General features: G+C 37.9%; 5 protein-coding genes across 6 annotated transcripts; 4 read left to right on the top strand and 1 right to left on the bottom strand.

Annotated features, from left to right (window-relative positions):
- Positions 1-825: 825 nt before the first annotated feature.
- LOC137745481 (violaxanthin de-epoxidase, chloroplastic) lies at positions 826-4,109 on the top strand. The gene is made up of 6 exons (XM_068485437.1): positions 826-950; positions 1,807-2,118; positions 2,211-2,383; positions 2,738-2,834; positions 2,929-3,320; positions 3,465-4,109. The coding sequence occupies exons 2-6, from the start codon at positions 1,837-1,839 to the stop codon at positions 3,964-3,966; spliced, it is 1,446 nt and encodes a 481-aa protein (XP_068341538.1). The 5' UTR covers positions 826-950; positions 1,807-1,836; the 3' UTR covers positions 3,967-4,109.
- Positions 4,110-5,202: 1,093 nt separating this feature from the next.
- LOC137745986 (probable serine/threonine-protein kinase PBL25) lies at positions 5,203-8,293 on the bottom strand. The gene is made up of 5 exons (XM_068486025.1): positions 7,881-8,293; positions 7,264-7,442; positions 6,976-7,162; positions 6,492-6,883; positions 5,203-6,318 (listed from the first exon to the last, which is right to left on the bottom strand). Exons 1-5 carry the CDS (start codon positions 7,975-7,977, stop codon positions 5,428-5,430), a joined length of 1,746 nt encoding a protein of 581 aa, XP_068342126.1. The 5' UTR covers positions 7,978-8,293; the 3' UTR covers positions 5,203-5,427.
- Positions 8,294-10,135: 1,842 nt separating this feature from the next.
- LOC137745979 (F-box protein At2g02240-like) lies at positions 10,136-12,022 on the top strand. The gene is made up of 3 exons (XM_068486016.1): positions 10,136-10,535; positions 11,087-11,205; positions 11,399-12,022. Exons 1-3 carry the CDS (start codon positions 10,245-10,247, stop codon positions 11,784-11,786), a joined length of 798 nt encoding a protein of 265 aa, XP_068342117.1. The 5' UTR covers positions 10,136-10,244; the 3' UTR covers positions 11,787-12,022.
- A 4,437-nt stretch (positions 12,023-16,459) lies between these two features.
- Positions 16,460-18,451, top strand: LOC137746222 (putative F-box protein PP2-B12). Its single transcript, XM_068486296.1, has 3 exons — positions 16,460-16,871; positions 17,442-17,560; positions 17,778-18,451. Exons 1-3 carry the CDS (start codon positions 16,581-16,583, stop codon positions 18,286-18,288), a joined length of 921 nt encoding a protein of 306 aa, XP_068342397.1. The 5' UTR covers positions 16,460-16,580; the 3' UTR covers positions 18,289-18,451.
- A 950-nt stretch (positions 18,452-19,401) lies between these two features.
- LOC137744891 (uncharacterized) lies at positions 19,402-22,794 on the top strand. 2 transcript variants are annotated; one of them, XM_068484704.1, is made up of 3 exons: positions 19,402-19,577; positions 20,477-20,610; positions 20,744-22,794. In XM_068484704.1, the coding sequence occupies exon 3, from the start codon at positions 20,840-20,842 to the stop codon at positions 22,628-22,630; it is 1,791 nt and encodes a 596-aa protein (XP_068340805.1). In that variant the 5' UTR covers positions 19,402-19,577; positions 20,477-20,610; positions 20,744-20,839; the 3' UTR covers positions 22,631-22,794. The 2 variants fall into 2 exon arrangements, with proteins under 2 accessions (XP_068340805.1, XP_068340804.1); XM_068484703.1 differs by having other exon boundaries at positions 20,477-20,611; positions 20,726-22,794.
- Positions 22,795-22,947: the final 153 nt, after the last annotated feature.

The following is a 22,947-nucleotide window of genomic DNA, read 5'->3' as shown; positions in this document are numbered from 1 at the left end:
GCTTCTCTAGATTTCTCTCCATAATCCTCTTCTTCATCGCCCTCTCATGATTCTTGAAAAGCTCCACCTTTATTTGTTTTCGATAAAATTTAGGAAAAAAAAAAGAAAAGCTTAATCAATTTTGTAATAACATATGGGCCAATGATAATCATGGGCCTTGGTTCCCATACTATGGAGGATGATCATGAGCCTTGGTTTTGCAAACAGTGTTTTCGACTGCATTTGGGAAAATAATAATTTAGGGGTGGTTGTACAGTTCGTAGAAACATTTTCTGGAAAAGCACATCCCAAACGATAGCTGATCTTCTTTTTGTTTTCTTCAATTTTCTAATTTTTTTTTTCTTAATATGAAAATAAAATCTCTTCGATTCAGAATTCTTGAGCAGCTCTATACTACAAAACTCTTGTGGTGATTAAATTGAGACAATTATTTGAGTTAATATAATCTTTTGGAGTTAATATCTCTTTTTGTTTGCATTTGTCCAATATCTTAGTGGATAGAGAGCTGAGTTCCCACTCATAAGTCCCGATTTTGAAACTCTCACCTCTCTTGAATTATTGTAATAATTACGAACTCTTCCTCCCTTGATAATAATTTTTTTTTTTTTAAACCGTTCTGCCAAATAGATATTTTGTATTGAGAGTTAAGGATTGTATACAAAATAGAGTATATTATAAAATTCATAAAAAATAGATAATTAAAAAAAATGAAAACAAAAAACAAAAGCCACTTGGAAATTGGAATACGTTACAGCCCTGGTTTCCACACGTTGGGCCACTCTTATCCGCCCAACCCAACTAAAATTTGGCGCCCTCTTCTCTTCCATTCTTCTCTTTCTCCATTTTGCTTAGTTGTCGACTGTCTGCACCTACTTTACTGCAAAGCAGATAAATAAGCTAGCGGCTGCCAATTGCCATGCCCATCATCTTCTCCACCAATACACCACAAGGTACTCTCTTTCTCTCTCTCTCTCTCTCTCTCTCTCTCTCTCTCTCTCTATATATATATATATATATATATTATATGTGTGTTCATTTTTTGCAAGATTAATTCATTAAAGCTACTTAGAATTATACATTGTATAAATTCCATACCAATTGTATTAGCTAAGTTCTTCCAAATTTTTTTTTTTCTGTTCCTTCGGGTATTTTAGAAATTCAACTAAAATTCAGCTTTTAGGTAGTGCAAAATTTCAGCTTTTGGGTAGTGAAAAAAGATCAGATTTTGGGTCTCCGTGCAATCTTCATGTAGTTTTAATGGAACTCCCTGGGCAGCCAAGTCTCTAACTTTTTATCTTGTAACTACATAAATACGTCGTTTTTGCCATCAGTTCGTGTTTGAGATCAAGGGACTTGAAAATGACTAGCAAACTTTGAAATAACATCTTTCGTGGTGCCATTCGAAACTCCTTTGCTTGCGTCTTTATAGTGTTTTAAATTTGTAGAGCTTGAGTAGTTAATTGGTAGTGTTTTTGTAGTGCATTTTCAAAAATTTCGTCTGGAGTTCCTTAGAACTTTGCATAAAGTCCCTCTTCCAAACTAGAAATTCAAAATTCGAATTGTATATGTAGTCTTGAGAGTGGATACCGAATTGAACTGCCGTAAATCTCTGTTTTCGTTTATAATCTGAGGTTGAATAAAATTTATCACAAGAATTAGGCCAAATAAATGTATGAGGGCATTTAACTTCTGTGAAGGAGAAGCAAACGAAAGGCTGTCATAACATTTTTGAAGGGAATGGATTTCTGATTATTTACATTCCGGGGAAAGGGGAAAAATACCTCTGATATAATAAACTGTGTGCAGGCCAGAATTAGAAGTAAAAGATTCTGAAGCATGGCGTTCGCTGGACGTTCGGTCTTCCTGTCCCATAAAGATAGTATAGGAAATGCTTGTATTAGGTTGGGACTTAAAAGTGATGAAAGGCTTCAGAAGGGAAGGATGGTTGGTTTTCATGTGGTTGTGAAATTTTCCACCCAGAGAAGAAAATCAAGATACTGCCAATTCATTAGTGCTAAAAGAAACTTTTCTGGTTTGGGTTCAAAGCGTTCTTCGCTGCTCTCTAGCAGGACGGAGGAGGCTTTCTCAGAACGAAGCACTAAAACTAGTGAGCCCGAGGTAACTCATGCAATATATCTGCAGTCCTGGTTTCTTTATGCAGAGTTGAGTGATGATTGACGTCTTTTTCTCTTTTTGCTTCCTCTTTGCAGATGGGACGCGCGATTGATTTGATGATTGAAGAAGTACTGAGTGTTATTAAAGAGTGGAGCCAGTTACATTTCATGAAAGTAGCTGTTTTACTGTTATGCACTTTCATGGTCATGCCATCAGCCAATGCTGTCGATGCTCTCAAAACTTGTGCCTGCTTACTTAAGGAATGCAGGTAATTCATTCAAACAAGTTTGATCTTTTAGTCGTATCTTTAACATGATTTCTTCCTCGCTTCTTGTTTTCTATTATATATCCGGATTTTCTGTAGTTGAGTGTGTTATGCAGATCCGCCAGTCAAATTGTTTAGTTTGTTACTCAAAAGTCCATAAAATGGAATAAAGCTTTATTTTTTTCAATAAATGTTGGTTTAGGTTTTGGCTTATCATAAGACATAAGGAAACGGAAACAAGTGGATTTCTAAATTACATGTTCACTATGCATGTGTTACGGTTTTTCTCTTGTGTGGACACTGAAAAACTTTAGCCTTTGTCCTTAATTGGATTACTGGAACACCTATTCATGTCAGGGTAGAACTTGCGAAGTGCATCGGAAACCCATCATGTGCTGCCAATATTGCTTGTTTGCAAACTTGCAATAATCGACCAGATGAGACTGAATGCCAGGCTAGTCTCTCTCTCTCAGTTTCAGCGGTGATAAAGTTTATACAGGAGAGAATTCTGGTGTCGTTAATTCTATTTATCTTCCTCATTTTTGCAGATTAAATGTGGTGACCTGTTTGAAAACAAAGTCGTAGATGAATTTAATGAATGTGCAGTGTCGCGAAAGAAGTGCGTACCTATGAAATCTGATGTGGGAGAATTTCCTATACCAGATCCTGCTGCTCTTGTTAAAAGCTTTGATATGTCGAAGTTCAACGGAAAGTGGTTCATTACAAGTGGCTTGAATCCTACCTTCGATGTATTTGATTGCCAATTGCATGAATTCCATACAGAATCTAGCAAACTTGTAGGGAACTTGTCCTGGAGAATAAAAACCCCAGATGGTGGCTTTTTCACTCGATCAGCTGTGCAGAAATTCGTGCAAGACCCAAACCAGCCCGGCATTCTATACAATCACGACAATGAATATCTTCACTATCAAGATGACTGGTAATTCACGTCACGTCTATACCTTCTTATCTTGTTCCTGTTGGATTTCTCATGCTTCCATCCATTTATGTGGCGGTTTTGTTTCTCATTTGGTTTCTGCATAAACCCAAAAACCTTGTGAGAACACATGTATGACTTATGCAGGTATATTCTATCGTCTAAGATAGAAAACACACCGGAAGATTACATTTTTGTGTACTACCGTGGAAGAAATGACGCATGGGATGGATATGGTGGTGCTGTTGTATACACAAGGAGTTCAGTTTTGCCAGAAAGCATTGTTCCCGAACTTGAAAGAGCAGCTAAAAGTGTGGGAAGGGACTTCAGCAAGTTTATCCGAACAGACAATACTTGTGGACCTGAGCCTCCGCTCGTAGAGAGGTTGGAAAAGACAATTGAAGAAGGGGAAAGGACCATTATAGAGGAAGTTAAACAGATAGAAGGGGAAGTTGAAAAGGTTGAACAAACTGAGTTGACATTGTTTCAAAAGTTACTGGAAGGGTTTAACGTGCTTAAACAAGACGAGGAGAATTTCTTGAGAGGTCTTTCGAAAGAAGAGATGGATCTGCTGAGCGAGCTAAAAATGGAAGCTGGTGAAGTAGGAAAACTGTTTGGAAAAACTCTTCCGCTGAGGAAGCTAAGATAGTTGAGTGTTATGAAACGGTCAGCTTCTTGCTTCTTGTTTATATTTTATACCATATTGTAATTTATTTATTTTTGCAGAATGTAAGCTGATATTACAGGTTATTCTTCTCTCGAGCTAGCTATATCTGTTTCCAATTGGTTTTACTGGTTGACAGAGTAAATTGTTCTACAAGCTAATATACAAGACTATGTTGATCCATCTATTCAACTTGGCAACTCCATACGTAAAACTCGTGAATGTAAGAGCGCGGAGGTAAGTTATAATCCTTTTCATGTCACCGCTCTGTGCAATCTACATTTGTTTCTCAATTATCGTAAAACCACTTAAAAACCCTTTTAGTTTTTCTTTGATTCTCGCAAAATTAGTTTTTAGCCTTAATATTCTACTAAATATACATTTATTACTCAACAAATCATAAAATCACTTCCAAACGCCTTATAAATTTTTCCTTGATGCTCAAAGAAGATACTTCTAGAAAATTAAAAAAAAAAAATTGCAATAGTTACAAAAACATGGGTTTACACACAGTTTTGTAAATTCGTATAAAAATCGTCATTGAATCTATTTGTTTTCATCTTCGCGTCACTGTGAGGTTTTGAAAATTAATATAAAACTCTCCATTGATATTTGTGAGGATGGAACCCCCTTTTAGTACTGTTTTGAGCCTTACTACTATATTTTTCATATATATTTAGGTTTCAGTTTTAAATATTCTACTAAGTACGTTCTTTTGTTTGTTTCCGGTTTGTCTCTCTTAGACCAACTCCAATGGTGGGCTAAAAGCCAAATTACCCCCCAAACCCACTCCAATCCAAGGGGAAATTTTGGGCTAAATGCTAAATGCTAAATGTTAAACCAATGCCAAATTCCCCCTAAAATTTAGCTCAGAAATCGGAGTGGACTCCACCCAATATTTATCGAAATTTAAATTTTTTTAGATTAAAATGTTCATAAAACTAATTTACGATAGTCTACATATTTATTTAAAAAAAAATTAATTTAACAAAAAAATAGCCTAAGTTCATTCTTTAATAATCCCTAGCTAAAATTTTAGGCTAGAACAGTTGAAGCATAAAAGCTGTTTCTGGGCTAAAAGCTAAATTTTCCAGGCTAAAAAATTTAGCTTTTAGCCCAACCATTGGAGATGGTCTTAGTTTAAGGATATATGTCAATCAAGACGATACAGAAGTCTTCAAAATGTAGTATAATCGAAATCTTTATAAATAAATAAAAAAAGAAAAAAAAAATAAAGAGAGAAGCTAGCACATCATAAAATTCTTGGCCTCATGCGCTTTCTCCTTCTACCAAAGTACTCATGCATCTCAATAGGACACCTTCGTAGCAATGCGTCTCGTTCGCTATCTTTGAAGGACAAAAGCCATGCATGGCTCGTCCATACAAAACAAAAAAAAAAACAAAAAAAAATCTCATGTTCATATGTATGTGCAAGTTAGAGACATTTTAGTAGTGATTGGATTGACATTTTTTCGATGTTTTAAAATCTTGCGATCCGTTGTTGTTTCTGTGTTGGTCTACAGAATCTTTTCCATCTTTCAGTACTGGTGGTAGTTGTGGTACTTTGCTGCTTCTGTTTTCCTGATCCTGATCATCTGTGCAAACACTTCCGGCTTCTGATGATTTTTCCTCGGTACTGCTATTGCCGCCTAATGTAACAGTAGCAGTCTCTTTTTGTGATGATTTTTTCTTTCTGCTAGTGGAAACGGTTTCTTCTGTTGACCCTCTGCTGCTGCTTCTAGAAGAAACACTTGCATATTTGGATTGACTGCTGCTCACTTGGTTTGAATTACCATCCAGATTATTACCACCCTTGCTGCTCTGGTCACTTGAATTAACACTGTCATTCCGTGATATCATGCTGCCCCTTGTAAATGAATGCCATTCTTTGGATTCTGTAACAGTTACGCGTTCATCTTCACTACCTTCACCTTCTGAAATGTCAACATTACGGCGGTTGCTCTTTGAATTTCTGATACTCTCCTGATCAGAAGCCTCCTGGTCTTCATCATCATAATCTCCTGCAGCATCAGAATTATCGTCTTCTGAATATTCGGAAACACATTCTGAATCATCATTGTTCTCTTCACGTTTTTCAGTTGGGGTTGGATCAGCTGGAAGAGGAGCAGGGACAGCCTCAGGAGGAGGAGGAGTTGTGGAAAGAAAACTTAGAGTAGTCACAACATCACTCATGAAGGGACGGACTGCTGCCTCCTCTTGCAAACACATGGATGCCATTGCAACAGCTTGATTTAGATCCCTTTCGGGGAACTGCTTGTTAAGAAGAGGATCTGCCATATCAGGATACTTTTTTGGGTCCCTGAATAAGGGTTGTGCCTGCTCACACACATGAAAATGAGAACGAAGTTACATCTGATGGTAATGGTGAACGAGAGTGAAAATCACTAGGTCAAGGGACAGAAACAAGGGGAGTGAAGAAGGAGAAACGGGAGAACCATTAGGTCAATTAAAGAGACGTATTAGATATGTGAAAATGATAAGATAATTACCCAAGATACTAGATTTTGCTCATCATTTGACCTTGTAGTGTCGACGGCTCTTCTTCCGGTAATGAGCTCCAGAAGAATAACTCCGAAACTGTACACATCCGACTTCATTGTGACTTCACCTGATCTAGAATACTCAGGAGCACAGAAACCATAGGTTCCCATCAATCTTGATGGTCCATGCATCTTATCTCCCTCAGGGCCAAGCTGGGCAAGTCCAACATCTGAGAGCTTTGGATTGAATTCTTCGTCTAACAAGATGTTCGAAGATTTCAAATCTCGATAGACAACAGAGGGATTGGCCTTTTCGTGCAAGTACTCCAGTCCCATAGCAGCACCATAAGCTATTTTAACTCGGGTGTACCAATCTAATGGCTTGTTATCTGGTCCATTGCCTGCACATAGTTTTGTTCATCCAAAGTTTAGAAGCTGATAAAGGGGTTCTAAATCAAGAAACCGGTGGAAAAAAGGAGGGTTGCGCACGTACCAAGAACACGATCATCTAGAGAACCCCCGGATATGAATTCATACACCAAAAGTCTTTGATCTCCATCAGCACAATATCCAATTAGGTTAACCAAATTTGGATGGTGTAGGAGGCTTAGCGTCAAAACGTCCCCAAGAAATTCGTTCCCTTGCGTTCCATGTCTGTCTAGTTGCTTCACCGCCACCACCTATAACCAAGATTGGAAAACTCAGCCTCATAATTTCATTACTCATTAGCAAGTCTTCATTAAAACCAAAATATGCAAGAGAAACTGAAAGTGTTTATAACCTGCCCGTTCGACTGAAGGGTTCCCTTATAGACTCTTCCAAATCCACCTTCCCCCAAAAGACATTCCTGCCGGAAATTCTTTGTTGCAGTGGCGAGCTCACGGAAAGTGAAAGTCTTTGCATTAATATCTTTTGGGTTAACTCCCCCGGTGGCCTCTGCAGGTTTTTGTTTCTTCAATTCTGCAGAAAAGCGAAAGGGTTTTAGGCCCTTTCCAATACCTTTTGACAGCATTATCAATCATTGTTCTGCATTAGTTTCTACGTCTAGTGTATGACTACCCTAATTGATTCTTTTTCGACAGTCCACATTTTGTAGCTATAGCAATTTACAGACTGATACCACAACAGATAGCAACGCAAAAATATGGTCACGAGTCATGGAACACCTCCTCAAAAACCTTTTGAGAAACTTAAAAATTGTGAAGGCATTGTAATTTAGACATGCATTCATCTTTACGCGTAATATTTACGCAATTTCTGTTACGATCATACTTGATATTTTCAAATTTATACTTCACATATACCCTTCATATGTATATGTCTTCATTTCATTGTTTTGAAATCATTTATAACCAAAGATCGAGAAAAATGAAAGAAAGAATAAAAACGAAGACTTACCTTGCGCGATAGGAGGAGGAGAGGAGGCATTCTCTAATCTCTTGTTGCTATTTGATCTCTTACTTCTCTGTGAACCGAAACACGGAAAGCAGCTCATGTCTTCCGACTAATCTTTGATATTCACAAACCTCCTTTCAACTTACAGAAGAACTTTGGCAAACGGTTGAATGCTTGCTAGATAATTCAGAATGTAGTTAAATATTACAACGCCAGTCTTTTTCCAGAAAATTAATCAAGTTAGCAAAAAGTTAAAAAGAAAAAAATGTAGGTCAAACTCAAAACTTGTTTGACAAGAAACAAACGAAGGCGCATAGAGGAGGAGGAGGAGGAGGAGGAGGAGGAGCGGATCAGGGTCCTCCGGGAGTATTGAAGGAGGAGGACCCCGGAGGTGGGGCGGGGTTAGCTAATTGCAGTTTGGAGGGGGAAAAAACCAAAAAAACTAACAACTTGGGAGAAGGAGAAATGGGAGGCAATGCATTTGCACGGTTTTGAGGGTTAGAAAATGAGAGATTTTTGGTTAGACTTCTCTCAGAAAAAGGTGGAGATGTGAGGGGATGTGTCTGGCCTTTTAAACCTATGGAGAGAAAAATGTGGGAATTTTATTGAATTTTAGTTAAAAGACAGGCTACAGATGGAGGGTTTACAGCCCATGAATTTTTGTCAGAGTTATTTTAAGGACAGTAATCATTTATTGGGTTAAGTTCACTTAACTATCCAACCTTTTGGGATAGTTTTAAATTTGTCTTAATATTTAAAACATTTCAAACAGCTGCATAAAGTTTTAAAAATTGAATATTCGTTAGGCCACTACGTTAAGTGATGTCCTTAACAAGTATTGAAGCAAGATTTGACTTTCATGTCACTTGTACAAATCGAAATCCCGATACTGATTTCTTTTAACTAGACAAAGCATTTAACTTGGTTAAATGACATAGAAGTTGATGATTGGATTATTACTTAAGCGTTAATAAACGTACTCATTCTTATTGGTGACACATTATTTAGTTTGTAAATTTTATTTACAAATTTAATCTCTATAACATTATATATTTTTCAAGGACAAGGATTGTCTGCCCTCGTACTTCCGGTGCCCTCTCGTGCCCTCCTGTTTGTGTGGTCACGGTTAAGCCACGTCAAAATTTTATATTACTATTCATTTTTGTCTTATTATCTCTATAAAAAAAATAATATAAAATGTTGACGCAGTTTAACCATGATCATACAAAACAGGAGGACACGGAAGGATACCGAAAGTGAGAGGGCAAACAATCCTTATCCATTTTTCAAACCACATTGCACTTTTTAAGGGTGGAAAGACAATAAGAGAGAGAAAGTGAGAGTGGAAGAAAGGAAAAAAAAAGTTTATTTTTTATTTTTAAAATTAGAAAATTAAAAACATTTATAGGTGATGTTTAAATAAAAAATAATAAAATTTTATTTTATTAAACTACGTTTTTGTCTAATTTTTTTTTTATTATTAAAAACTTGACAAAAAAATTCTATTAACATATAATTTAGATATTGCAATAAAAGACTAAACATCTTTTCACCCTATAATTGACAAAAAAAAAAAATTATTAACATGTAAACTAGCATATGGGCACACACAAAATGTGTGAAATTTTTTTTTATTTTTGTTTTTGAAATAGAAGGAGAGAAGAAGAGAGTGATAGAGAATGTGAGAGTGGAAAGTTTTATTTATTTTTTAATTAGAGATATGTTAGGATTACATGTAGGTGAGACTTTGAAAACAAAATGTAAAATTTGGTTGTGTGAAATTACATTTTTACCCCATATTTCTTATTCATGTTGTGTTTTAATTAGAGGGTTAAACTAGTAATTTCATAGGATTTTGATTAACAATGAGTGTTTTATTAATTAGTAGAGATATCACAATTGCCGTGTCTTATCTTTTCGGGTAATGCTATTCATACCATGTTTTTGTATCATATTTTCATACCATCTTAGATGGCATTTGTTGTGGACAGCCACATCATTTGAATTAATCAGATTTTTAAATTTAGTTCATTATTTAATAAACTAATAATTAAGAAAAAATAGTTAATTAAATGATGATTGTGGTATATGATGAACCTTTTTCCTTCATTTGGGATTTTACAAAATTTTCAAATAATGTGGCTGTACACGTCAAATGCCACCTAAGGTAGTATAGAAATATGGTATAAATAGCATTCCTCTATCTTCTCAGTCTCACCAACCTTATCTTTGAACCGACTATAATTAAGGGCTAAGCTTTCATCAGCGACATTAATTAAGGGCTAAGCTTTCCTCTCTATATAAACCACCACCACGTAGCAATCAGAAAACATTTCAAAACAAATTACAAGAACCAGAAGAAAACACATGGATCTGCAGGCCTTGCCAGAAGGCTGCATAGCCACCGTTATCTCGCTGACCACGCCTCGAGACGCGGCCACCATGTCCTCGGTTTCGAGGAGTTTCAGGTCGGCAACGGAATCCGACTCCGTTTGGGGCAGGTTCCTTCCCTCCGATATCCACACTATCCTGTCCTCCTCGTCACCCTTCATGTCCGTACAGCCGCTGCATGTGTCTCCCTCCTCCGCTTCCAAAACCAAGAAGGAGCTTTACCTCGCTCTGTGCGACAACCCAGTTCTCATCGAACAGGGCAAGTTGGTAATTTCCTACTTTTCTCTTTATCTCTCTTGTTTTGTGGAATTTATTTGATTTTAAGAGCTTTTTGATAATTATTTAGTTTTTAGTCTTCCGCTTTGTTTTTGAAAATTCAAGAAAATAGTTTTTATTATTTTTTTTTTTAATTTTAATATTTTTTTTATACAATGATATGTTACATTTAGAGACGCGAAGCTCGATTAAGCCTCACAAAAACAATATCAAAATCGTCATTCATCCTTATGAAAGATTTTAAGCACGAATCTTTTATCTGAAAGTACCAAGTCTAAAACTTTGGGGGCGGGAAAGATCGTAAGTATTGTTGTTGGGCGAGGAGAGAGCGAGTAATCGGTGGGACCAAATATTTTGTGTACATTTGTTGGTGTGAATATTTAGAACAAGTGACCAAAGAAAGGCTAGAAAAACTGAGTTAAAAATTATAATGCATTCTATTGGTTTGGTTTGGTTTTTTTCTTTTCTTTTCTTTTCTCGTGTAGCGTTTTCTATCTCTCACTGCTCTAAGATCCTGAGTGTTAATTGGCATGATAATGCAGAGCTTTTCACTGGACAAATGGAGTGGGAAGAAATGCTATATGATTGCTGCAAGGGCCCTTTCCATCGTTTGGGCCAACACTCCTCAGTACTGGAAATGGATTTCTATCCCCGACTCAAGGTCTCTAAATTTCATTCTTTTTCCTTTTGAAGGAATTGTTACCTTATCAGCATTTCAAAATAGTCATCTGTTTTGCGCCCGTTCCTCGAAATTGAGGACTGCAGATGATTCCATGTTTTTATTGCATAAACTATGTGTTATGGTTGGTCATAGATTAAATTTTGAGTACAAGTTAACTATACTAAACAAACAGGTTTGAGGAGGTGGCAGAGCTTGTGGATGTGTGTTGGCTTGAAATCCATGGCAAAATTGAGACACGGATGCTGTCCCCATCCACCCTTTACAAAGCTTATCTTGTATTCAAGACGACTGCAGAGGCTTATGGACTCGAGCTCCACGCTGCGGAGGTCACAGTGGGTTTAATTGGGGAGATCAATGAGGCCAAAGACCAGCCCAGGGAGATCAATGAGGCCCAGTATCCGAAAGAGCGCAACGACGGGTGGCTGGAGATAGAGATGGGGGAGTTCTTCTGTGAAGAGGGTGAAGGTGGGGAGTTGGAGATGAGTTGCTTGGAGACAAATGGTCGCTGGAAGAGCGGCCTCATTGTTCAAGGGATTGAGGTCAGGCCCAAAAGGATGTAGAAGTCAAGTGGCGGTAGATTACTGTCTTTATAATTTCAAAATATTATAATTGAGCTATTTTCATATGCTAAATGTTGCAATTGAAGTGAGTCATGTCAATGTCCTTAGTCAATTGCTTCATTTGTTGTAATGTTTGTGTTCGATTGAGCACAAATGTTTGTAATCTTTGTGTTCAATTGCTTCATATGTTTAAACATTTAGCATAATCTAATATACTGTTACAAACGATATTCTTACTTTAAGCTACATTAAACTTGTTCGTCGTTTAAGGAGAAAATTGTTGCACTGAAGTTACATTCTTTCCACTTTTCATTCAAGCCGACAATGTTATTAAAACTATAGTATTAGCCACGATTACGTGAGCCTAAAAACAAAGGAAGACCACTTAACATGTTACTGCAAAAGTAAGTTCAAATATGTCAATGTATGGGTTTAGTTTATAACAAGTACCTAAACTTTTAAAAGTTGAATATTCGTTCGGCCACCAGCATTAAGTGATGACATTGACAAGTATTGAAGCAAGATTTCACTTTCACGTCATTTATACAACTCTAAATCCCCAAACCAATTCCTTTTAACTAGACAAAGTTAGCGTTTAACTTGGCTAAAAGGGATCAATTTGAGGATTCAAAACTCTAAAATGACGTGTTAGTGAAACTTAGTTCCAATATTTATCTATACTATCCCTTAAACATTAATGTCATCGTCAATTAACGGTAGTGATGTCTCACTTTACACCTATGACTAACGATGTATATTTTTCAAAACATTAGGTAGTTATTTGGAATGCTCTAAAAAGTTGGAACAATTTAAAATTACCTCTAAAGATTAGATCATTATTCCTACTTAACCCTTATGTATTTGACTTTGTGTTGCCATTTTAGTTCCAACTCCATTTCTTCTGTATAACTGTTTTTAATTAGTAGTTTTTAATAAGATCTTTACACCTAAAAATGAGTAAGATAATTGGATTAGATACCTGTATAATTGTATTAGCAGTATGCTATAAATGGGGGAGTGTATTGGTACTCTTCAATGCAATTTAAATCCGAATGAGAGTGTGATTGGACTGATGGGTGCCCTCTTAGGTCAAGGGAGCCTCATTAAAATAAATTTTACTTAAAACACCTTAAGCGCTAATTGGTTATGTGCATAACGTCTTATCTTTTTTAAACATAGAAAATAAGTATTGAAAAACTTTACTTTTACTCAATTTTCTTCGATTTTAATCCTAATTATTTAGTTATGATATAAATGGCCATTTAGAGTTCCCTTTAAAATGAAAAATCGAAGCGATTAACCAATTTAAGACAAGAATCGTAAAATCTAAACTCTAAATGATGATTCCTTTGCACTATCAATCGTGCTTTTCTATAAATGAAATAAAAATTGAAGGGACTCGAGTAAAACTTGTATTCCACCCGTCAAGTTTTCAACAAGCCATAACAACGACCTCTTAATCGTACCAAAAGGGACAACACATATGACGCCCATTCCTCAATGACCAATTCTTACCAACTAGACCAAGTCTTCTTAGGTATTTTCAACATATTTTTGACAAGTTTATATTATTAACTACTTTAACTAACGGTGTGGAGAATGAATTCCAAATGAACATAGAATTATTTTGGTGTTGTAATAAGAAAAAAGAGAAGGTAAATATGATCTTGTTATATTAGTGTGGTGTAAGTCAAAGATTCTCCGGCTAGTGTAAAACTTTCCAAGTGCGGTTTGACACGACACATAGTGATTCTAATAGGAAATATGCAAAAAATTAATACACTAATCGTATGACATAATCCACGTATGACATAATCCACATATGCTTAATATTTTCCTTTTAACATCTTACATTACTTTTGACTTTATATTGACGTAACAAGTAAACATGTGGGAGTGAAGTGTAAAATAGAAAGTACAAAGAAGTGTGGTGCGTTTCTGACTCTAAAGGCAAAGCAAAAGTGACAAAAGTGCAAAAGAGTAAGGTTTCGTTTGGCAGCTCGGACTGTACTGACTATTTCTGTCGGATATGATAAATAGCTACCGGATAATACTGACTAAATTAATCGGGTGTTTGGTGCAGTATCGGACTAGTGACCGTATTATTTATATTGTGTTTGGTATTATACTAGATATGAGGAATCAAACTTAAAAAAAAAAAATTTAAAAAAAGTGAAATCATTTTTTTGTTCCCAGATCTCTCCGCACCCCCCAAACACCCTCCCTCTCTCTCCCTTCTTCTTCTCCGACTGCAGAAGAATCCCAAATAATTGTTCCCCAGCTCTCTCCGCCACACCCCCCAAACTTCCTCCCTTTCTCTCCCATATTCTTCTTCCTCGACTGCAGAAAAATCCCAAATAAATTCAAATAGCCAGTTGCAGAAAAATCCCAAATTGAAATCATCTCTCCGCCACACCATGTTTCTTTGCAAGACCCAGTTGCAGGGGAGGACGGCGAGTAGGTGATGAGGAAGGCCACAAGGAGAGGATGACGAGGAAGGCGACGAGCACTAGAAGAGCAGAGATGGCTAGAGAAAGCGGCGCAACAGAAGGCGACAGGGAGAACAGCGATGGCGAGAGAAGGCGACGGGGAGGACGATGATGCCGACAGAAGGCGACGGGGAGGACGACGATGGCGAGAGAAGGTGACGGGGAGGACGACGATGCCAAGAGAAGTGAGAGAGAGAGGGCCGAGTTCGGGAGAGAGGAGAGTGAAACCGACTAAATAATCCGGGCGTTTTGGTTGGTTTTATTAAGCCGGTGTATACCGTGTTATCCTATCCGACCGGTTAAATTAATCCGGCGCTTATTTAGTACGAGTGAACGCCAAACACCCGAGTCCGTATAACTAATCCTATCCGATCCTTTATCCGATCTGCCAAACAAGGCCTAAGAGTACTGTGAGTACACGACTTGGTACAATAAGTGTCATAATATAAATACTTAAATATTTAAAAGAAAATTTTTAACTACTTGTATTAAGACACTTTAATGTGCCAAACCGTGTGCTCAACACACTAACAAATTTCTCGAGGGCCGGGGTACACGGATTGTGACATGCGTGGTCGCAATTAGGGAGCACATGCAAACCAAACATGCTTGCTTCATCGTCAAAAACACCACAAATGCTTGCTTCATCGTATTCATATTCTTCCCCCATCCTAATCTTTTTGTGTTGTAATAAATTTAAACCCTCTTCTTCTTTTTATTTTATTTTTTTCCCATCGTCATTTTCTTTGACAAAGAGATACTATAATCTGGTAAGGGATTCTCGAACAGGTAATTTGATTTCCTTTTGTTTGCATGTGTTTATTCTTGTTTTTCAATGAATCCAAAGGCATAGATAATTGGTGTAAAAGAAAAATTTATTGTGGTATTTCTCTTTAGATGTAAGTAAGAGGTTTTAGAATTGATTCGTCAAAGGTGAATTTGAACCACATTATTGCTAGCATATTGTGAGTCTCAAAACTCGCTCCCTCACTTCTTAATGTCAATAATATCATTAGTTCAAAAAAAAAAAAAAAAAAAAAAAAAGTGAAGTCCATAAAACAACCTAGTAAATTAATATTTGTGCTCAAAATCTGATTAGTCAAAGCCAAACTAAATGTAGTCCACTATGCCTGCTGATGAGGATAAAGCTCTTCTGTTTTTTTAACAACGATTGTCTACATTGAGGGGTGAGGGCGCTAAGTCTTACAACAGACTAACAATAATAGGGTTTATTCGCTTTTGGTGAGAATCGAACTTAAAATCTCTCGCTTACAAACCAAGAGGAATACTATTAGTACTAAGTGATGATACCTCACATTTTTTATCGAAATACTCTAAAGATTCTCGATAATTCCAACTTTGTTCCTTATTTTTCTGAAGAAACCCACACCACCATAAAGAAGCCAACGCCAGACAAGCCCCAATTTGACGGCCACCTGTCTCTGAATACCTACCTCTGTCATTGACATCGGCACGGTTGACAACTCCCATGCCGTTAGTAAAAACTCACCACCTCAACTCATCCAACCAGATATCGCGTCTGTTGCGGAAGTTGTTGTTCATCACCATCCAACCCGTCTGTGGTAGGAAAGTCTGTCGTCCAATGCCCTAACTCTCCCACCCCGTCTCCAATTTCCTATTGCCAAACTTCACCAACCATCCAAAATTCCAAATAGGGTTGAAGAAGTACGTGCAAGTTGTCGGGGATTGTAGAGAGAGAGGACATACGGTGCCATGGTGAGAGGTTGGTTTTTTGCTTCAGATTTTCTGCGGTGGTTGGCTGGCGACACGTGAAATAGGGTGTTTGTATTTTCTTATCGTACAAAATAAAAGTGTGAGATGTTTTCGTAATCTTACGAGGGTGTTAATAAAATTGTCCTTATTACCTTGTGACGGAATAGGATCCTCTTTATGAAAGTTCGAAGGATAAATCAATTATGTTTGTTCATCATACATCGTACGATTAAAAATTATTTTAAAATTTTAATTTAATATTAAATATAAATAATTCCAAATAAAAACTGATCGCACAATGTTAGAATAAACATAAATATATCTATTCGGAGGATTCTGACACCTTTTTTCACAGCGGGAAAGAGAACCAAGACTTAACGGCTAAGCTTTCCTCTCTCTATAAATACACAACCAAACACCACGTAGCAACCATAAAACATGCAAAAACAAATTACAACGTATTTTTCATTTACTGAGGAACCCAAACTTAGGCAGTGGCGGAAACCAGGAGAACCAGTAGAAAACGGATGATGTCGGTGGCAGAGGAATCGCCGTGACGACGCCCGATCACATGGATCTGCAGGCCTTGCCGGAAGGGTGCATAGCCACCGTTGTCTCGCTTACCACGCCTCGAGACGCGGGCACGTTGTCGTCGGTTTCGAGGAGTTTCAGGTCGGCAGCGGAATCCGACACCGTCTGGGACAGGTTCCTTCCACCCGATATCCACACGATCCTGTCCTCCTCGTCACCCGCCATGTCCATACATCCGCCGCATGTGTCTCCCTCCTCCGCTTCCAAAACCAAGAAGGAGCTTTACCTCGCTCTATGCGACAACCCTGTTCTCATCGAGCAGGGAAAGTTGGTAATTTCACTACTTTTTCCCTTATCTCCTATTCTTTTGCGGGATTTATTCGAGTTTAGAGCTCGTTTTGATAATCATTTCGTTCGCAGTTTTTAGTTTTTGAAAAAAAAAAATACAAAGTCTAGTGAGTTTGGCGCTCGTTCTTATCCGCAAATACAGGAAAAAAAATGGCACAATATTCAGTTTGACATGCAGATGGTCAAAGGAATAGCTTTAAAACCGCTAGTGTTCAATTCTTTTTAGCATTAGAAGAAATACGAAGAAAGGCTAGAAAAAAAAAAAAAAAAAACTAATAGAAAGGGCTTGAAAATTTTGAGTTTTAATGATAAGGACAAAATAAAGGGTAAATTAAATAGTACCATGATTGATTTTTTAGTGTAAAAATGTGGTTTTTCGTTAAAATGAACAGTACCGTAGGCTTTTCGTTAAAACTTCCTAGAAAAAATGAGTTAGAAATTGGAATGCATTCCCTCGGTTTAAGGTTTATTTATTTTTTTTTTATTTTTTGTATAGCGCTTTCTATTTTTAACTGGTCTAAGATCCTGAGTGTTAATTTGCATGATCATGCAGAGCTTTTCACTGGACAAATGGAGCGGGAAGAAATGCTATATGATTGCTGCAAGGGCCCTTTCGATCGTTTGGGGCGACACTCCTCAATACTGGGAATGGATTTCTCTCCCCGACTCGAGGTCTCAAATTTCGTTCTTCTTCCTTTTCAAAGAATTGTTATCTTATTAGCATTCCAAAATAGTCTTCTGCTCTGCACCCATTCCTCGGAATTGAGGATTGCAGATGATCTTTTTGGAGTGCGATAACATTTCCATGTTTTTTATTGCATAAACTATGTGTTATTGGTTGCTCAGAGATTGAATTTTGAGTATAAATTTAATTGTAATAAGCAAACAGGTTTGAGGAGGTGGCAGAGCTTATGTGTGTGTGTTGGCTTGAAATCCGTGGCAAAATTGAGACACGGATGCTGTCCCCGGCCACCCTTTATAAAGCTTATCTTGTATTCAGGCCAACTACAGGGGCTTATGGATTTGAGCAACAACCTGTGGAGGTCTCAGTCGGCTTAATTGGGGAGGAGCCCACGAAACACGAGGTGTTTCTGGACCCTCAGAGAGGCCTTGGTTCCCAAGGACCCGGCTTTCCCCTGGCCGGGCCTCTGCGTATCAGCGTCTTCAACCGGAGACACATTGTGGGAGTCCAAGATTTTCAGCTCAGAGAGATCGAGGTCAACGAGGCCCAGTACCCGAAAGAGCGCAACGACGGATGGCTGGAGATAGAGATGGGGGAGTTCTTCTGTGAAGGGGGTGAAGGTGGGGAGTTGGAGATGGCTTGCTTGGAGGTTAGGCGTATACACTGGAAGGGTGGCCTCTTGTTTCAAGGGATTGAGATCAGGCCCAAAAGGATGTAGAAATCAAGTGGCAGTAGATATTGTTGTCTCTGTAATTTCAAAAATATTGTTGAGCTTGTAATTTAGAACCAAAAAGGTATTTGCCTTACTGGTTTTTAAAAGTTAAGGAGGGAGGAGGCTACCTCAACCTGCGAGGCTACCTCATAACATACTACTATCATGACCGTAGCCAATTGCTCCATTACTGTAATCTTTGTGTTCAGTACTATACAAATATAAAACTATCAGTTTCACGAAAAAGCCAAGACTTGTGACGATTGAGCAAAAATCTTTGTTGTATCTCTGTGTTTAATTGCTTCTCTATGTCTTTAAATTTTTCATCATAGCATAATCTAGTTTACTGTTATAAACAATAACATTACTTTAAATTACACTAAAGGAAGAGGACATTATGAATTTTAGACGTTTGAATTCACTAGAATAATTCTTCAATTAGAATCCCAGTTTAGATTACTAAATATTGATCATACACTATATACTTGGTTCTAACCTTTGATCTCTAGCTCTTCTCAAACGCAATACTTGATATCTAAACTATAGTTCCAAAAAAATAAAAATAAAAACTATAGTTTGGGTCGCATATTGTCAAACATCTCAAAAGCACTTAACATGTTACTGCAAAAGTAGGTTCAAACAAATACAATGTGAAGATCTAAAAAAGATGGAAGTCGCATCCTCTCCAGATTTATTGTCTAGAGCTAACAAATCGAGTAACTCAAGGAAAGAGATTCGAACTTTTAATTTGTGTGAGGTGATCGAATAGAATGGACTAACGGATGCCGTATAATTTAAAATGAGTGGTTTGAATTTTTTTATCCCTCGACTCCAAACGGCTAGATCTAAAAAATATCTCGATTAAAAATGATGGACCAACAACACACTACTAATCAATACTATATTATCTCCAATTAACTTAACCTACTTGCTACACCAATTAATTAATTACTTTTATACAAGTACTAGTTAATATTAAATTCATTTAAAATTATGAGAAAAAGAAAAGGGCGAAATATAAATTTATGATATTTTTATATATTTTTCTTTGACAAAAATATTTTTTAATTTTTGTTTTTCTTGAGTGAGAAACACAAATAAGGACTGTTTTGTTTTGTTGTCAGTGGGTCGTAAAACCCAAGACGAAAGTGTTCTGTCAAGTTTTGGTCCATCTCCTCCTACTCCTCCTCCTCGAGTTGCCAGACTCCACCAAAGGAGCTTAGAGAACGAAGACGACCCAAAAGCGAAAAAAAGCACTTTCAGCAGAAGCAGCTTCCCACTCTCACCTCCACCAGGTTTTCCATTTCTTCCTCCTTTTCCTTCTCTAATTTTCTATTTTAATATCACATATATTTATTATCCACCGCATCCCACAGAACTTCAAATAGAAATTAAAGCACAAGTTGTCGATTTTAATGGGTTTGTCAATGATTGCTGAAAAGGAGAAGAACCCACTTCGTTAAAGTGCTTATTTGAAAAGCCTTTTGGGGTATTGGGATCTGAGGATTAGTGTTTGGATCCGTTCTGAGATTCCCGAATTGTAATTTGGAAAAAAAGTTTGGGAATTTCTGGTTGCTGATTGTTGTTTTTGTAAAATTTCAAGTCTTGGGTTTGAGTTGGGAATAATTTTGGGGGCAGAATGCTCTATTTTGATTTATTGGGTTATCGGTGATTTTAGTTTTATGGTGTTGTAAGTTAATCACCAGTAAGTCGGTGACTCAAATGGCCACATGGATTGTTCCGGTGGCGTTTTCCTTTTGTGCAGTCGAGTCGGGTCTTAGGGTTCTTCAAATTCAACCTACATTGTGTTGGATAAGACTGTTCTTAAGCCACGCTTTTCGGTTTCTGTCTTTGCCGTCAGTCTGAGGATGATGGGGTGAGAAATGTGCGAGGTGTTAGCGCTACTAAGTAGTTTAATCGTGTTATTCGTAGATTCTGTAGCAAATGAAAATTGAGTCTGCTACGGGAGCAAGAGTGATGGGGAGTTTTAGTATCATCAAAATGGATTACCCCTCATTTGAATTGCTTGTTGGATGTGGCTCCAACACAAGTAATCTTACTGGTAGATTCAAAGTTTCACAATTATGCCAATAAGCGAGTTTTTTCGTGTATTCAAAATTTGCTTAATAGTTGATACCAGTCATTAATAAAATTACTCATGTTTTTTATTTATTTATTTATTTTTGTTTCACAGGTGTGGTAATAATGTTTCTTTCCCTGTAAAAGAGATAATTCATCAACACCAAAGGGTCAAAGGATATACCTTGAACTGTTCTTATCCTATATTAAAGGCGCCCTTCGCTGATGATTATTGATTAGTCAGGACTGGTACGATTCTTCCCATTTGAGTTTCCTGTTGACCAGTTATGCACACACACACACACACAGAGAAAAATGCTGCCTTCTTGTCTTGTGTTCCCGTGCTGTGTCCATATATAACGGGAGGTCTCATGTAGTGCAGTGTTTACAACACAGCCCTTCTGGAGAATTATCAATCTGTGTCTGGATGAGGGGAACTGTTAGAATCATGTGACACTTCTGCTACCGTCGTGGATACATGGAAGATCATTCGTTAGCTGTGCAGAACGATTCTGTTGCCTTGACGGAATATGCTTTAGACTTGGCTATTGGGCAAGAATTTCCTGATGTTGAAACTTGCAGAAGAAGATTGAAGAACATTGCTTTGGTACAACATTTTGATCTTCGTATAGTGAAATCAGATCGCAGCCGGTTTATAGCCAAGTGCTCCAAAGAAGGTTGCCCATGGCGTGTCCATGTGGCAAAATGTCCCGGAGTTCCAACCTTTACAGTAAGAACCCTGCATGGTGAGCATACCTGTGAAGGAGTTCTCAACCTTCATCATCAGCAAGCATCAGTAGGTTGGGTTGCTAGGTCTGTAGAAGCACGGATTCGGGATAACCCACGGTATAAACCAAAAGAGATCCTGCAAGATATCCGTGATCAGCATGGAGTTGCTGTTTCTTACATGCAAGCTTGGCGTGGCAAGGAACGTAGCATGGCAGCACTTCATGGAACTTTTGAAGAAGGGTATCGCCTTCTTCCTGCATACTGTGAGCAAATAAAGAAAACCAACCCTGGAAGCATTGCTTCAGTTTTTGCCACTGGACAAGAAAATTGCTTCCACCGTCTCTTCATTTCTTACCGTGCATCAATCTATGGGTTTATACATGCTTGTAGGCCACTTTTGGAACTTGATAGAGCGCACCTCAAAGGAAAATACTTGGGTTCCGTACTTTGTGCCTCAGCTGTTGATGCTGATGATACATTATTTCCTCTGGCAATAGCTATCGTTGATGTGGAAAGCGACGAAAATTGGATGTGGTTTATGTCAGAATTGCGAAAGCTTCTTGGAGTAAACACTGACAACATGCCTAGGCTAACAATACTCTCTGAGAGACAGAGGGGTGTTGTAGAGGCAGTGGAAACTCATTTTCCTAGTGCCTTCCATGGTTTTTGTCTGCGTTATGTTAGTGAAAATTTTCGTGATACCTTTAAAAATGCAAAGTTGGTGAATATCTTCTGGAATGCTGTTTATGCTCTCACTGCGGTTGAATTTGACAGCAAGATTGCAGAGATGGCAGAGATCTCACAAGACGTGATACCATGGTTTCAACATTTCCCTCCCCAACTTTGGGCTGTAGCATATTTTGAAGGAGTGCGATATGGCCATTTTACTCTCGGTGTTACAGAGCTGTTGTATAATTGGGCTCTTGAATGCCATGAGCTCCCTATTGTGCAAATGATGGAGCATATTCGTGATCAGTTATCATCATGGTACAATGACCGCCGGAATATGGGAATGAGTTGGACATCAATTCTAGTACCATCTGCTGAGAAACGGATTCTAGAGGCAATGGCTGATGCTCGATGCTACCAAGTACTTCGTGCAAATGAAGTCGAATTTGAGATTGTGTCTACTGAGCGGACAAATATCGTGGATATACAAACTCGCGTGTGCTCATGTCGCCGTTGGCATATATATGGTCTACCTTGTGCACATGCTGCTGCTGCACTTATGTCCTGTGGACACAATGCCCATTTGTTTGCTGATCCTTGCTTCACAGTAGCAAGTTACCGAGAGACCTATTCGCAGCTGATTCATCCTATTCCGGATAAAAACTTATGGAAGGAGCCAGGCGACGGAACAGAGGGGGGAAGCACCAGTGTTGATATCATGATACGCCCACCCAAGACTCGGCGGCCACCTGGAAGACCCAAGAAGAAGGTCCTTCGTGTAGAGAACTTCAAGAGGCCGAAGAGAGTTGTTCAATGCGGTCGCTGCCATATGTTAGGACATTCTCAAAAGAAATGTACCTTACCAAATTGACCTGAATTAGACTGTTTAAAATCGTTCTTCAACCTGGATTTTGGTTCCTCTTTTCCTTTCGTTGTTCTAAAACGCTGTAGAATCAGTTGTGTTGTAGTAATGTTAATGTCTGTTTTAATTTTAACTACTCTAGTTGCGAAACGAGGATTTGGTCTATTTTTTTCTTTCTTCTGCACAGTACAATCTGTTTATCTGTTAGATCGAATCATAAATGTCCAGGCATAAGCATCTCTCGGTTCTATCGGCATAAACTTCCGGTGAACTGCTAAACGCTGCAACTTCGTTGTGTCCGTTTTTGGTTTAGCTGTGTTTTCTGG

This window comes from Pyrus communis, chromosome 9, assembly GCF_963583255.1.
Source record: "Pyrus communis chromosome 9, drPyrComm1.1, whole genome shotgun sequence".
NCBI lineage: Eukaryota > Viridiplantae > Streptophyta > Magnoliopsida > Rosales > Rosaceae > Pyrus > Pyrus communis.
Note: the sequence above shows the minus strand (reverse complement) of the source record. Positions and strands in the feature narration are given on the sequence as shown.

What these genes read in the sequence shown, in the direction of transcription:
- LOC137745481 (XM_068485437.1), top strand. Translation starts at nt 1,837, where the DNA reads ATGGCGTTCGCTGGACGTTCGGTCTTCCTGTCCCATAAAGATAGTATA. An exon ending in CTAAAACTAGTGAGCCCGAG is followed by an intron (nt 2,119 to 2,210) that starts GTAACTCATGCA and finishes TCCTCTTTGCAG; the next exon opens with ATGGGACGCGCGATTGATTT. An exon ending in CAGATGAGACTGAATGCCAG is followed by an intron (nt 2,835 to 2,928) that starts GCTAGTCTCTCT and finishes TCATTTTTGCAG; the next exon opens with ATTAAATGTGGTGACCTGTT.
- LOC137745986 (XM_068486025.1), bottom strand. Translation starts at nt 7,977, where the DNA reads ATGAGCTGCTTTCCGTGTTTCGGTTCACAGAGAAGTAAGAGATCAAAT. An exon ending in CCCTTCAGTCGAACGGGCAG is followed by an intron (nt 7,163 to 7,263) that starts GTTATAAACACT and finishes TCTTGGTTATAG; the next exon opens with GTGGTGGCGGTGAAGCAACT. An exon ending in AGCAAAATCTAGTATCTTGG is followed by an intron (nt 6,319 to 6,491) that starts GTAATTATCTTA and finishes GTGTGTGAGCAG; the next exon opens with GCACAACCCTTATTCAGGGA.
- LOC137745979 (XM_068486016.1), top strand. Translation starts at nt 10,245, where the DNA reads ATGGATCTGCAGGCCTTGCCAGAAGGCTGCATAGCCACCGTTATCTCG. An exon ending in TCATCGAACAGGGCAAGTTG is followed by an intron (nt 10,536 to 11,086) that starts GTAATTTCCTAC and finishes ATGATAATGCAG; the next exon opens with AGCTTTTCACTGGACAAATG. An exon ending in ATTTCTATCCCCGACTCAAG is followed by an intron (nt 11,206 to 11,398) that starts GTCTCTAAATTT and finishes CTAAACAAACAG; the next exon opens with GTTTGAGGAGGTGGCAGAGC.
- LOC137746222 (XM_068486296.1), top strand. Translation starts at nt 16,581, where the DNA reads ATGGATCTGCAGGCCTTGCCGGAAGGGTGCATAGCCACCGTTGTCTCG. An exon ending in TCATCGAGCAGGGAAAGTTG is followed by an intron (nt 16,872 to 17,441) that starts GTAATTTCACTA and finishes ATGATCATGCAG; the next exon opens with AGCTTTTCACTGGACAAATG. An exon ending in ATTTCTCTCCCCGACTCGAG is followed by an intron (nt 17,561 to 17,777) that starts GTCTCAAATTTC and finishes ATAAGCAAACAG; the next exon opens with GTTTGAGGAGGTGGCAGAGC.
- LOC137744891 (XM_068484704.1), top strand. Translation starts at nt 20,840, where the DNA reads ATGGAAGATCATTCGTTAGCTGTGCAGAACGATTCTGTTGCCTTGACG.